The sequence below is a fragment of the Camelus ferus genome, chromosome 13 (assembly GCF_009834535.1).
Source record: "Camelus ferus isolate YT-003-E chromosome 13, BCGSAC_Cfer_1.0, whole genome shotgun sequence".
Lineage (NCBI taxonomy): Eukaryota > Metazoa > Chordata > Mammalia > Artiodactyla > Camelidae > Camelus > Camelus ferus.
Genome location: NC_045708.1, coordinates 6,725,730 through 6,741,733, shown reverse-complemented (window position 1 = coordinate 6,741,733; position 16,004 = coordinate 6,725,730). Strand labels below are relative to the sequence as shown.

General features: G+C 41.8%; 1 protein-coding gene across 3 annotated transcripts in view; it reads right to left on the bottom strand.

Moving 5' to 3' along the window:
• Positions 1 to 16,004, bottom strand: part of UBE4B (ubiquitination factor E4B) — a 109,033-nt gene that overhangs the window by 68,335 nt on the left and 24,694 nt on the right. For all 3 annotated transcript variants that reach the window (XM_032495154.1, XM_006179901.3, XM_006179899.3), the window contains exon 2: positions 8,795 to 8,981. In XM_032495154.1, coding sequence (XP_032351045.1) covers positions 8,795 to 8,981 — 187 coding nt within the window. The remainder of the gene's footprint in view (positions 1 to 8,794; positions 8,982 to 16,004) is intronic.

Sequence of the window (16,004 nt, the reverse complement as noted above, 5' to 3'; positions counted from 1 at the left end):
ACATAAGACCTGAAACCATAAAATTTCTAGAGAAACACTGGTAGTATGCTCTTTGACATCTGCCATAGCAGTATGTTTGAGGATATGTCTCCTCAGGCAAGGGAAGGAAAAGCAAAAAATATACAAATGGGACTACAAACTAAAAAACTTCTGTACAATGAAGGAAACTATCAATAAAATGAAAAGGCTGCCTATGAATGGGAGAAGATATTTGCAAATGGTTTATCCAAAGGGGTTGATATCCAAAACACACAAAGAATTCATACAATTTGACATCAAAAAAACAAACAACCTGATTTAAGAAATGGACAGAGAATCTGAATAGACATTTTTTCAAAGAAGATATACAGACGGTTAACAGGCACGTAAAAGATGTTCAACATCAGTAATCATCAGGAAACTGCAAGTCAAAACCATAATCAGATATCACGTCACATTTATCAGAATGGCTATTATCAAAAAGACAACAAATAACAAGTAGTGGCAAGGATATAGAGAAAAGAGAACCCTTGTGCTCTGCTGGTGGGAATGTAAATTGGTGTAGCCACTGTGGAAATTGAGGTTCCTCAAAAAATTAAAAATAGAACAACCATTGTGATCCATCAATTCCACTTCTGGGTATTTATCCAAAGAATGAAAACACTAATTCAAAAAGATACATGCATCCCAATGTTCACTGCAGCATTACTTACAATAGCCAAGAAATGAAAGCAATCTAAGTGCCCATTAATGGACAAACAGATGAAGAAGAGGCGGTATATATCCACAGTGGAATATTACTCAGCCATAAAAAGAATGAAATCCTGCCACCTGCAAGACCATGGATGGGCCTAGAGGGTATTATGCAAAGTGAAGTAAGTCAGACAGAGAAAGAGAAATGCTGTACGATTTCACCCATATGTGGAAACTAAAAAACAAAACAGAGTGAAAGATACAGAGAAAAAACTGATTGTTATAGGAGAGGGAGGGGGGAGGAAGAGAGAGATAGGTGAGGGAGATTAAGAAGTACAAACTTTCAGTTATGAAATAAATGAGCCACAGGTATGAAATGTACAGTGTGAGGAATGTAGTTAATAATTATGTCATATCTTTGTCTGGTGACAGATGACATGACTTATCATGGTGATCATTTTGAAGTGCATAGAAATATCAAATCACCTGGCTCCATAGTCACTCCAATGAGTGGCAGAGCCAAGATGTAACCCAGTATCCCAAGACCAAAACGTAAAGTCTTGACCACAATGCAGGCTGCGTCTTTTAAGTAGATATATTAAAAAATTCAAACATTCAGATATTATGTAACCCCCACATTAATAATTTATTCTAGGAAGAGCCATAATTGGATTTGTTTATAAAGTGTCATGTTAATCTTTTAATAAGATTTCTTTTTTAAGTGCTTAAGCAATGCATGTTTATTATAGGACAGTCAGAAAATATGGATAAGCAAAAAACCAACCACCCCAAATTCCATACACCCAGAGACAGCCAAAATTAAGCACCTGGTGTACATTCTTCCAAATCTGTGGATATAATTGTGATCTTTTGAAAAAAATTTGTTTATACCAAAAAAAAAGAAAAGAAAAGAAAAGAAATATAGAAATCACGATGTTATATACCAGGAACTAACAAACTGCTGTAGGTCAATTAATAAAAACAAACAAACAAACAAACAAAAAAATTCACAGGAAAAAAAAGATCAGATTTGTGGCTACCAGAGGTAGAAGTGGAGGGCTGGGGGAGGGGAAATTAGATGACGGTAGTAAAAAGGTACAAACTTCCAGGTGTAAGATAAATAAGTACTAAGGATGTAATGCACATGATACAGATAATTAATGCTGCTATACATGAGCAATGAGAGTTGTTGAGACAATAAATCTCAAGAGTTCTCATCACAAGGAAAAACACTGGTTTTCAATTTCTTTTACGTTGTATCTACATGAGATGATAGATGTTCACTAAATTTACCATGATAATCATTTCATAATGTGTGTAAGTCAAATCATTATGCTGTACAGCTTAAATTTACAGTGCTGTTTATCTATCACATCTCAATAAAACTGGAAAAAAACTATTTTCTCTCACTAGACTATAAGCAATGTGGCCTAAAACAGAACCTAACAAACACATGGGAAGATTTAAATAAATATACATTAAATGAAGGCTGCATGAATTTATAGTGTGCAGGAGATCCCTGGTAACAAATATACACTAAAATGTGAAACAGATAATAAAACACATCAAGCAAATTTGGAGGGATGAGAGTAACAACTGTAATGGGATATGGAAGGATGCTCCCTACTTTCAAAAGTAATAATCCTGGGTGGTTTTTTTTTTTTTAAGGCAGAATTTTCAATCAGATAAATACCTGTGAAAATTCTCCAAAAAAAAAAAAATCACAGCCATGAGCCTGAGGCAGTGACTGTCGCGGCCTGTCGCGTCAGGTCCAGAGTTCTGGAACGGAGGACTCTTCACAAGTCCATCTCCCTCCACTAGACAGCGAGCCCTTCGAAGCCCCTGAACTAAGACTTGCCCATCTTTGCCTCTCTGGCTCCCAGTCGTGCCTGGCAAAGAGAAGGCATTAAACACGTGTTCAAATGCACGAATGGAAGCAGGACAAAGGCCATTTGTAAAAATAATGTTAAAAAAGATTATAGGTTAAATTATTATCAAGTATATTAAAGACTAGCAGTCAGATAGGAAATGGATTCGGTGTTTCTAGCCCAGATCCCAGAACTAGCCCAGAGGCCATCCATCATTTGACTTCTTACTTGTTCCAAACAGGCCCTGTGGTTCATTTCTGCTCCCAGAGCAGAGGTTCTTTACCACAGATGGAGACAGAACTCAGGGGGTCAAAATTATAGTAGCTATTTGACTAGTTGCTAGATCTTTCATTTAAAGCGTTTAATAAAGGAGCACATAAACACTCTATCACAATCTTTAAAAATATTTTGATAACTATATTTCAATATAACTGGTTTCCTTTGTCATCCTTTAGGTTTTATTATATGCATTTAAAAATACTTTTTGAGAAGCCAGTGAAAGTCTTCCCCAGTTTGCCAAAGGAGAATGGAATGACAACACTTAAAGAACCCAGGTCTAGAGGGCAGAAAAGGCAACTTGTTCCACTAGACCTAATAATTCTGTCAGGATGAAACTGGTTGAGAAAGGATTCATTGGAGGTCTCTTGAGCAAGAATGACCACATCTTCAAAGAGGTCATGACAGCCAGGAAGGGTAAGGCTTTCTGGATCTATTTAAGATGTCCAATGGGTAAACATCAAAGGGAACAGAGGGGAGACAAATACAATTCCAAACAAGGCTGTAAAATAAAAATCATCCCAGAGGCTTAAGGATTTCTGAAGACTGGCCAATCATAAAACAATCTAAAGATGGGGGAAGGAACTGAGAAAGGCTTTGTCATCCCAGGAATTTAATAAGTACAGACTTTTAAAAGGAAATACAAGAACACTCTCTCCCCTGCTGGACTATAAGCTCTTCCAGGAAAGAAACTGAGTTTCACTCACTTTTACACGTCCACAACCCAGCACTGTGTCTGACCTGCAGTAAGCCCTAAGTAAACGCTGGCTGAACGGAAACGTAAAATCAACATAATCAATGATGCCTGTTAAAAAATGGACATCAAGTGTAAGAAGAATATTACCCATATTTATAAAGTTTTAAGACAGGCAAAAGCAATGTCATATTAACAATATAGTGAAAAAAAATTAAGAAATGGCTGATAAAGGTAAATGTAAAATTCAGAAGAGCAGGGATCTGCTGGTGAGGGGTGTGAAGAGTCAGAGACTTCATCAGCGCATCCACAGGCATGTTACCATGCATGTCCAGAATATTTCAGAATAACTTTTCTGTGTAATTTTAGAAGAAACTGAATAGGCTTAGGGAAACTCTTCTCTGAGCACCAGGGACAGTAAAGCAACAGACCTGCTGGTCACAGTGAAAGCGTCATGTCAGCAAATGTTCTCTAAATAGGACTCTAGTCTTATTTTGCGTCTAACGTTTCCAACAAAAAATGTTTAAAAATTCATTTAGCCTTTGTACTATTTTTCTCAAATTTTCTGTGCATCTAAAACAGTTCAAAAATAAAGTTAACTAAAAAAATTTTTTTAAATTTCACTTGGTCAATTCACTAGTGGCATTTACAGAGCACCTAGTATGTGCTAGCATGGTTCTGGGGGCAAGGGAATGAACAACATGGATGAGGTCCCTGCCCTAAACCTATATGTGGATAGAGACAAATAAAAACAAGTACATAATGATACTCCTACTGGCAAGTTAAGAAGAGGTCACACTGGAGTAGAGTGGTCCCTAATCCAATAACTGGTGTCCTTACAAGAAGAGGGAAGCCTGGACCCAGACACACACGGAGGGATGGCCAAGAGAAGACGGAGGTAGAGACTGGAGAGATGCTGCCACAAGCCAAGAGGAGTCAAGGACTGCCAGCAACCAACAGAAGCTGAAAGAGCCAAGGGCTATTCCTTAGAGCCTTCGGAGGGCGCACCACCCTGCTGACACCTAGACTTCAGACTTCTAGCCTCCAGAACCGGAGAGAATAAATTTCTGCTGCTGTGTGCCATCAAATGTGTGATCCTTTGTAATGGTAGCCCTAGGAAGCTAACACAGAGGTAGACAGCACGGCAAGAAGCCGGGACAAGATGCGAGAAGCAATTTGGACGAATCACTACAGCTTCCCAAACCCTTGCTTTAGTTACTTGCACTGAAAGCATCTCAACTAAGAAGGCTGCCAAGTGCCTGCCAAGTTACTCCTGGATGAGGAACTCCTTACCACGGGTGGCTGCCCACCCAGTATTTGTCTCTGTTTAGAAAGCACCTTATTCTGGAACATAAGTCTGCCCTTCACATCCAGTGGATAATAAATCTACCACTGGTCCTAAGTTTACCATCCAGGAACATAAGCAAGCATAAGCCATCATTTTCCTCCTTTTGACTTTTTTTAATGGAAAGTATCACATCCTCCTGAGATTTCTTTTGTTTAAACCACACATGCCTATACTGTTTTGGTCATTTTCTCTTGTGATTCATTTATTAATTCAACAGATCTCTGTTCGGTGCCTACCACGTGCCAGGTACTGTTAAGGCACTGGACAAATAGCAGTGAATAAAACGGACAGGAGTTCCCGCCCCTCTGGAGCTTAACACTCTAGCACAGGAAGCAGAGAAAGCAGGATATACAAGGAATATATACGCTATGTCAACTATGACAAGAGCTCGAAGAAAAAGTATCTGTGTCACATAGAGGGGGTACTTTTAGACAAGGCAGCCAATGAAGGTCTCATTGAGAAATTGACACCTGAATAAACATCTGAAGAGTTGAACGAAAAAGCCATGTCGATTTTAGGGTATGAGTATTCTGGGTAAAGAAACAGCAAATACAAAAGCCCCCGTAGTAACCTACAATGAAAGAGAATACGAAAACGAATTTATGTATGTCCATGCATGACTGAAACATGCTGTACACCAGAAATGGATGCATTGTAACTTGACCATACTTAAATAAAAAAAAAAAAGCCCTCAATTGGTATCATGCCTGGAAGATTTCAGGAACAGCAGGGAAGACCGTGTGGCTGGGGAAGGGGGAGACAAGATGGGGGAAATATCAGGAACTCGATTTCAGAGACGTGTATTAGACAACGAGACGTGTATTAGATGATGTCTGAGTCTGAGGTTCAAGGAACAGGTCTGAGCTGGAGGTATAAACTTAGGAACCATCAGATTAGAGATAGTAATTAAACCCAGGAAACTGGATAAAATCAGTAAGAGAATAAGCCTAGGCAGAGAGGACAGGTGGTTAAATATTAAGCCCCGGAATACTGACGTTTAGAAGCCAGGGAATGAAAAAGAGTCATACAAAGAGCTAGGAAGGAACAGAGGGAGACACAGTGGAAACCAGGAGTGTGGTCCTCAGGAAGCCTAAAGAAGAAGGTACTTTGAGAAGGTGGCCGAAGCCACGTCATATGAGGCTGACAGGTCAGATCAGACGGTGACTCAGAGCAGACCATGGGAGGCCTCACGTGACCGGATACAACTCAGCAGAGGGTGCAAGGACAGAAGAAGGAGACTGAGCACAGGCAACTCATTCCAGAAGTTTTGCTGTGAAGGGGCGCAGAGATGTGGGATGGAAGCTCGCAGGGGAAATGAGATCAAGAGGGCTCCTTTTTATTTACTCCCACGATGGGAACAGGAACAGCATGTACAACGGCTGTTAAAAAATAATAAAATAAAAGACTTCCACTTGAGATGGAAAACCGGATGGAGCAGGAGAGTCAGGAACTGCTGGAGAAATGGCTCTGGGAAGGCGAGAGGAGACGGGATGTCGGGTGCGGGCTTCAGGAAGGGCAGGGACAGTTCACGCGGAACACAACTGGCCGCACAGATGGATGGTAGGTGGATGCATGACAGAAGCTTAAGGAGGTTAAGTTCCCTTCTGCTTGCATCCGTTTCTCCATGAAATAGGAAGGCTGAGCCTGTACGTGGAGAATGAGGTGTTACAGACTGGAGGAGAAGGTACGAAATGGACTCTCACTGTGGGAGAGTGAACCAGGAAATATGGTATAATTCCTGCTGCTATTAAGGGTCCACTTGAGTTTGTGACCATGAATCTAAAAGGAGACAGTACGGTTTCTGTCCAGCAGGAGACCGAGACTATGCAGCGAATAGGATTTAAAACCAGGATCATGGTTTAGCCAAGGGACGAAGACAAAGTGAGAGAGAGACAAGAGAGGGAGGAACAATAGTGACTGACTGGAATTTCAACAGGGTAAGGAGGGGACAGAGGATACGGGAGACGGAAGTGAAGAAAGTGAAAAAGTGAAGGAATCAACGGACTGTATCCCCCAGGGAACCCACAGGACTTGGGCACAGAGAGGTGAGTTAGAAAGCTGAAGGCGGTGGCTGACACTGAAAGATCTAGAGACTGACCTTGGCAGTGAGTGGCTGGAGTCAGATGGAAGAGGTCACTGAAGGGGAGGAGCTCAGAAGGCGGAGAGGGCGGGGTGCTAGACGGGTCAGCTCTGCAGCTGCTGAAATCACCATGAATTAAGACAAATAGTGTCAGAGAGAAAGACAGTGGCCAGGACGGGCCCTGTGGGTGAGAGGGCCAGAGGACAGCCCCAACAAGGATGGGGAGTGGGGAATACGGTCTGATGACCCAAGAGTCAAATCGGTGTGTTTTTACAGTGGAGGAACGGTCTAGAAGGAGAAATGAGAAAGCAACGGAGGAAGAGAACAAATTCAGTGAGGACACTGAGGGGAAGGGATGTTCATAGAGCAGGGTTTTGCTGGTGACCGACCACGAGGATTTGAGAACTTAGAGTGGGGGCAGGGGGAGGTGGGGTCAGAGAGGTATATGTAACAAGCCAGGTAAGGACTGGAGACTAGGAGATAAGGGATGAGGCCATGGGAGATTTGGTGGCTGACACAGGCAGGGAGGAGGGGCAGGCTGAGATTATTCCTGGTGGTCCCAAATGTGCTGTGACTGGAGTGTTGAGGAGCCTGCCACGAGCAGGCGGAGTTCTGGGACTCCGGCCTGACATTTGCTGATGCAGTGAGATTTCAGGCCCCTTCTCGTCCCACAGCTCTTCCCTGCACCATTTCCAGCATTCCAGGTGGGGGCTGATCGCAGTAAGACCAGCAGCACTGCTGGCAGCACAGTTTCCAAGGAAAAGGTGAAAACACAACTGGAATCCTGAACCCTTCCCCTATTAAAAGACCATCACAGCTTCTCAAAGAAGGGGTGCAGAGGCAACATTTCAGGCAAAGGCATTGTTTATTACTAGCTGATGTTTTGGCCTGAACCCCTCTCATTTTTATAATGAATGGATTTATGTAGAAGCATCTATATTTACATGGGGAAGACTCTACAATGATGCCCAACAAGAGTTACAGTAACAAAGACTCTGCAAATACTTTTTAATTGACAAGTTATCCTATATCAAGAAGACAGATTTTAGAGGTGACTAAGGGAGAGTGCATTAAATGACTGCAGAACTGACAATCATGTATTAAATTATTAGATGATATGATGATCAATGCAGGTCTCTTAGCACCTACTTTTTCCTAAACAGAATCTTAATTAAAATCATAACTATCATGGTAATAATTACTACGTTTGATAGAAAAGTTCACTGAGAGAAAGGACAGATATTTTCAAATACACAGTATGAGTCAATATCAGCGTTTCCCAACAAAGACAGTCCTGAATATCAACCATGAGCTCAGCGGTTATACAGAAATAAATCTTTATGACAGTTAAACAATGGTCAATGAGAGAGTTATAAAACATCACATCAGGTGAGCTTTTTATACCCTGAAAATTTAGAGAAAGAGTTCTACGACAATGAAGAATGAAGACAAGTAAATCCGTAATTAGAGGCTTGTTATTTTGACCATTATTTCAATTTTGCATTTTTCAGATTATTTTATCTGAAAAGAAAAGCATCAACCAAACTCATAAAATCAGCAGAACCAAACTTAGTCTTAATCCCTTGGCCATCAGAGATAAGAGCTGACCCTGTTTGAAAAAAAGGATGACAGTGATAGAAAGGAAAACAATTAGTTTTAACAGATCACAATCAAAATGAATAGACATTCACAAAACACACTGTAATGATCTCAATCTTTAAACTACTGCTTGAAAGATTTTAAAAAGCTGCTGTTCAATTCATTATATCCTGCTGTGTAAAGATCACAATTGTAAGCTTAACAGAAAGCCATGACTGGACCTATAAATGTGTCCCAGGTAGGAAGGTAAGACTTACCTGATGCACCTATTGGGGAGGTAGCTGGGGTCATGTTGTGGACGTTAAGACCAAGACTCTGGGAGGGGCCTGGGGCTGACGCTGCTATAGGAGGCCCCGGAGGGTTCTCCCTCTGCGGAGAGGTGAGTGGGGTGCTTGGCTGGGAGGTCTGTCCACCAGCAAGTCGTGCAAGGCGCCTCCGTCGGATCTACAGCATGAGGGGGAGAAGGGCATTCTATAAACAGCAGAAACACAGTTTGGCCCGTGAATACCAGCAACGTTATCAATAACTGTGCTAGAGCTTAACAACTAAACATGCCTTGAGACAAGTAATAACTGTACCAGAATTTGATAAGCTACCACCTCACTTTTAGAAAACTGCATTTCAATCGCCTTACCATCTCTGCTTACCAAACCTTCTTGAGTGACACTGAATTTATAATAAGCAGACTACACTTTTAAACACACTAGAGCTTGTTGCTACTGTAATAAAAACTATATAACTTGGTCTTTTTAAATAGGTAGGATTTAAAATAAATACTCAATATAACTCACTAAAACAATGAGAGAAAGTCACTAAAAGTTACACTCAGACACATTTTACTCTCACTTTCAAGAACAAAATGATTAGGTTTTCCTTACTTAACTTCAATAAAAATACCATCTACCACTTCTTTATAATTATGTCCCAGAGTTACCAAGTGATTACAAATATGTACCACAAAATCCCACTGGATCACAGAAGTGTTTTCCCCACGTTTTTGATAGTCATTAATTTACCACCAGACAATACTCTTATTGAGCACCTGCCCTCCCTGGCAGTGGGCTGCGTAGCAATTACAATAAGGCTTCTGGTATGCAATAGCCAAGACATGGAAGCAACCTAAATGTCCATTGACAGATGACTGGGTAAAAAAGTTGTGGTATATTTATACAATGGAATACTACTCAGCCATAAAAAAGAATAAAATAATGCCATTTGCAGCAACATGGATGGACATGGAGATTGTCATTCTCAGTGAAGTAAGCCAGAAAGAGAAAGAAAAATGCTATATATCACTCATATATGGAATCTAAAAAAAGAAAAGAAAAGAAAAAAGAGGACAAATGAACTCATCTACAAAGTAGAATAAGACTTGCAAACATAGTAAACAATCTTATGGATACCGGGGGAAAAGGGGTGGGAAGGAATAAATTTGGGAGTTTGAGATTTGCAAATGTTAGCCACTATATATAAAAATAGATTTTAAAAAATTTCTTCTGTATGGCATAGGGAACTATATCCAACATCTTGTAATAACCTTTAATGAAAAGGAATGTGAAAATGAATATTTGTATGTATATGCATGACTGGGACATTGTGCTGTACACCAGAAACTGACATATTATAACTGACCACACTTCAATTTAAAAAAAAAACCAATAAGGCTTCTGGCTCTGAGCAGGTATCAAAGAAGCAAACTAGGCTGCTCACACACTTTCCTTTACGAATAAGGAAGATGAAAAAATTAAACTATGACATATGCTAACTGGGATGGACCTCATCAGAACTGAAAATCTGCCTGTCATTCTAACCTTATTGGAAATCTGCTCCTTTGATTGTTCAAACAACAAGAACATTCTGATTCCTGATCCCAAAGTTCAAAGCCCCTCCTTGTACCCCTGCTGTAAATACATCTACCAATGAGTTTATGCAAAATACTGATTTGGTTGTTCATCCACCTCTTTAACCAGATTAAATCCCTTGAAGGAAAGAATTAGTCTTATTTATTTAATAAACACTGATGTGGCCCTTCTAGCAATGTTCTAGCACTTCACACTATTTACTAACTTATTTAATCCTCATCATCACCTGCTGAGACAGGTACTTATATTATGTCCATTTTACATAAGAGCAAACTGAGGGGCAGAGAGGCTGGATATGTTGTCTAATGACATTAAGTGGCAGAGCTAGAATCTGAACTCACATCCTCGGGCTTTACTGTCTGCGCTCTCACCACTAAACCAACAGTCTGGGGGTCTCTGGGCGCCTCCAAAACCCTTTCAGAGGGTCTTTGAGGCCAAAACTACGTTGGTAACAACACTAAGATTTTCTCCTTCTTCACTTTCATTCTCTCACAAGTGTCTAGTGGGGTCGCAGCAGATTAAACAAAGAAGTTCATATGAGAATCCAACTGTCTTCTATTAAGTTAGACACTAAAAAGATTTGCAAAAGTGAACACAATGTCACTCTTCTCACTAAATTTGTTTGTTCTGGAAAATGAAGTGCTTTCACTAAAAACGTGTTACTGATATTAATATAACGGTTTTTATTATCTTGTAAAGAATCAATGTTTAAGTTTCTCCAATCTTCATTCCTAATATGGTAAATATCAATGGATATAATCCACCTCAACAAAAGCTCTTAGGGAGCCTCAATATTTTTATGAGTATAAATGAGTCCTGAGATCAAAACCTTTGACAATCGCTGCCCTCCCCTAGGTTGCCTCCCTCTTCCTCATTGTTATCTCCCTAAAGTCGAGCTCAGCACCTGGTTTGTACAGGTGCTCACTGACCAGAACTGACAAGGGAAGGAAAAGTAAAAGCTGTCACCAATGCTCTGAGGCGACTGGAACTGTGACGAAAAACTCAGAGAAGTTAAGGAAGTAGTTCTCTCCTGGACACTTTGCCAGGGTGGAGGGTGGGCAAGTGGACCAGAAACTCCTGCCCCCAACCTGTTCCCAACCCAGGCAGCAAGTCAGAGACCCCGAGTCTGTGTTCACAGCTTCCCTGCTTCCCTCCATCTCCTCAAACACCTTCATCTCCTCTACCACCAAGTCCTGTTCCTTCCACCCGAGTCCACCCTCTCCTCTTAGCTCCTCTGCCACCACTCCTTCCAAGCCTCCACCCTCTCTTACCTGGACCTCTGCAAAAGCTTCCTAACAGATCTACCTGTGTTCACTCTGGCCTAGGAAACGCAGAGGCCTCATAAGCCGTTTTCAAACACTTTCAAAGCTTTAGATTTCTGAAGTACAAGTCAAAAGCACAATAACACTTCACACCGATTAGGATGGCTACTGTCAACCCCATTCCCCCATAAAACCCTATAAAATAACAACTATTAGCAAGGGTGTGGAGAAATTGGAATCCTTGCGCACTGTTGGTACAAATGTAAAATGGTGCAGCCACTATGGAAAACAGGATGGCAGTTCTTCAAAAAATTAAAAGTGGAATTACCATATAGCCAGTAATTCCACTCCTAGGTACATACCCAAAAGAACTGAAAGCAGGGGCTTAAACAGGTGTTTGTTCACCCACTTTCACAGTAGCCTTATTTCCAAGAGCTAAAAGGTGGAAGCAACCCAGGTGTCTATCAACAGATAAATGGATAAATAAACTGTGCTTTTAAACATAAGTGGAACATGATTCAGCCTTAAAAATGAAGGAAATTCTGATATTTGCCGCAACATGAATGAACCCCAAGGACACTATGCTTAGCGGAATAAGCCAGTCACAAAAAGACAAATACTGTATGATTCCACTTATATGAGGCACCTAGACTAGTCAAATTCATAGAGACAGAAACTAGAATGGTGGCGGCCAAGATCTGGGGAGATATTTTTTTAAATCTAAGTATAGAATAAAATTCTAAGTGATAAAAAAGCATGTACCATAGTTTCCTCTACAACCCATTTTCCACACAGCAATCACAGTAATTCTTTAAAAACACAAATCACTCTCCTCTGTTTAAGCCCTTCAGTGGCTTCCCATGGCTCTTGGAATAAAACCCAAATCCTCACTGCGTTCTACAGAGCCCCTGGTGGCCTCTCTCGGCTCATGGTGTCCCATGCCAGGCGGCAGCCACTATGGCCCTCTGAGAGTTCACAGAATATCTTAGATCTTACCTTTGGCCACTTGCAATTCCTTTGGCCTGCGAGCACCTTCTCTAATTCTTGGCATAGTTGCTTCTGTCTCTTCCTTCCAGTCTCACCTTAAATGTCACCTCCTGGAGGACTTCCTTGACAGTCAGGATCGGCACAGCCCATCTCACCACATTCGTTTGATGTCATAGCCCTCCATTCACATCCTTCAAGAACTCTTCATGGTCTGTGACTATCTTATCTATTTGTCACTCACTGTCTTACTCTCTGTTTCCCTGGTAGAACAGAAGCTCCAGGAGAAAATCACGTCTATCATGTTCACTGCTGTTTCCCAGCACTGAGCAAAGTGCCAGGCACGTAACCGCTCTGTACATACAGAACGATGGAAGAAATTGACGTATAGAGTCGAGGGAGTAGTGAAGCCACACACAAGAATGTCTGACTGAATATTCAGAGCCCAGACAGTGTCTCAGTCCTCTAAAATCGGCTCCTCTTTACATCCTCACTCATCCAACAACAGTCATCATGGACCAGAGTGAACTCAACAGCTCCTGCTCTCCTGGAGCTCAGATTCTAGCAGAGGCCAAAAGGACAACAGCCGAATGAACAGAAACGATACCGGGTGGTTATGAGCACCGTTAGAGAAAAACAAGTAGGAGAGGGATAGTAGGGCGTGCTGGAGAGAGGGCACCCCAATTTTTACATAAGGTGGGTTGAAAACCCTCTCTGGTAAAGGGCGCATGTGAAAACGCCTGCAGGAAGAGAGGAGGCGAGCTCTGTGGGGACCTGAGGAGTGTGGTGGGCTTGTGCTTGGCAAGTCCAAGGTCAGCAAGGGCAGCGTGGCCAGAGCAGAATGAGCAAGGGGGACAACAGCAGCAGACGGGGTCAGGAGGTAAGAAGGGGCTTTGAGGGCCATTGTAAGAGGGCTGGCCCTGGGAAGCCACCAGGGTGTTCTGATCAGAAAAGTAAAATGACTTGACCTACATTTAAAAATTATTTTGGCTGCTATGGAGAAGAAATTGTAGGAAAGAAAGAAAGCAGGCAGAGAGACTCCTTAGGAGGCCACTGTAATAATCTACGGGGAAATGGATGATAACTTGAACTAGAGAGGGTAGCTGTGAAAACGGCGGTGAGTGGACAATTTGCGGGTCAATTTTGAAAACACACTTCAAGTTCACGGGACGTGCTGATTAGACGTGATAGATTATACATACCAACTGATAGGAGAAAAGATGGGGTACATACTGTTGACAGAGTATTATTTTACCTTTGAAAAAGCACACACACTGTTTTTGGAAACAGTAAGAAGCTATTTTAAATCTGGGTGAAGGGTAGGGTAAAGAGGAGGCAAAGAAGACACCGAAGTTCTGGGTCTAAGCCATTTATCAGATCAGCTTAAGAGGTGGAGACAGTAAGAAGAATGGAAGTGGGGAGAGAAAAAATTCTTTAAGACACATGATCGTTAAACAGGCAGATGGACGTGTCAAGTAGATACATAATCTGATGTGCAGGACAAAGGGCAGGTTAGGATGACAATTTGAGAGCTGTCAACCTCTAGATGGCATATAAAGCCATGAGACAGAGCAAGACCACCTCGGCAGGGACTGTACACAGATGATGAAGTCCTACAACACAGCCACAATAGAAGTTGGGGAGATGAGGTAAGGCCAATAAAGGAGACTAAGAAAGTGGTAGCAAGAAACCTCTAGGGCTAGCTCTCCAAGAGAACTGAGACTGGCTTCCTAGAAACCAATCAGAGCATTTCAAGAAAGAGTGATCATTCTTTCAGCAATGAGGTGGTAGTTGAGGCCCTTGTCAAGAACTATTCTGGGGGGAGGGTATAGCTCAAGTGGTAGAGCGCATGCTTAGCATGCATGAGGTCCTGGGTTCAATCCCCAGTACCTCCTCTAAGAATAAATAAATAAGCTTAATTACCTCCCCACACACACAAAAAAAGGAACTATTCTGATGTAACACTGGTGATGAAAGCTTGATTGGTGGGTCGAAGGAATGAGAAGGAAAAAAAGTGGAGACAGAAAGCACAGACTTCTGAGAATTTTTACTACAAAAAGAAAGAGTAGATAAATGGGGGGATGGGAGGGAGCAGGTGATGAAAGTAGGGTCAAGAGAGGGTTCTGCTTGTTTGTTTTCAAAGATGGCAGCGAGTACCGCATGACTGTACGCAGACAGGGGAATATGGTGATGCCGAAGAGAGGGGACAGCACCAGATGTGACGGGGGAGCTTGCAGAAGCCTTCCTCTGATGGCCTTTATTTTCTCAGTGAAAGGGGAAACAAGGTCATCGGTTGAGAGGAGAGTGTAGAAGGAGGAGTTAGGGGTTTAAAGAGAGAAAAGAAGGTATAAAGTAGTCATCAAGAAGAGAGAGAATGAATGAACTAAGGAAATACAGTAGACTTGCTGGGTAGCACCTAAGCAAGCTCAAGACAGCTTGAGACTGACAATCACGAATTCAAAATAAACCCAGTGAGGAAGGGGAGGGTATAGCCTAAGTAGTAGAGCACATGCTTAGCATGCATGAGGTCGTGGGTTCAATCCCCAGCACCTCCTCTAAGAATAAACAAATAAACCAAATTACCTCGCCTCACCAATAAAATAAAATAAAATAAACCCAATGAGACCATTCCAGATGGTGGGATTCTTGTCTCCAGCTACAAACAGCTTCATAGGTGCCAAGTAGGCAGAAAGTTTGATGTAACCCGAGGTGAGGTTTTAGAGGGAGAGAGGAACGAGGGAACTGAGGGAGTATGCAAAGTAGTGATTACAATGAAGGTCCAGAGTCCACCCTGATGAAGAAGAAAAGTAAGCGTGGACATGTGTGGAGTGAAGACAGATGGACTGTAGATCCCAGTGGGGTTGCCTTTAAGACACGATAAGAAATCTGGTTTAGCAGAGGGAGATGAACCTAGGACTGGTCAGAAAACCTGCACGCTGGTGCCCCACAGATTGGCCGTGCTTGTTGTGATGCTGGGAAATACACTTAACTCCTTTAGAGTAACCGTTTCCTCAGCTAGAAAATAGGGATAATAAACTGATAAACTCAGCCCTAAAGACCCTTCACAGGTAGTTGTTACAATTAAATGCGAGGACACAGGTAAAGGTGCTTTAAGAACTACACGTGAAGATCATTTAATCATGTTCTGTTACTACACTGACATCTATAGAGCAATCAAATGAATGAACCTGTGCTCTCTGCAACCACTACAAACAATATCGGGCAAAAAAGGCCAGAAATGAAAAAGCAGAGATTGCATGATTCCATCTGGATAAAGCTTGACAAGAAAAACTAAACTAGAACATTATTCAGGATCGTGGTCACCTTTGGTGGGAGGGGTGGAGGCACAGGGAAGATGA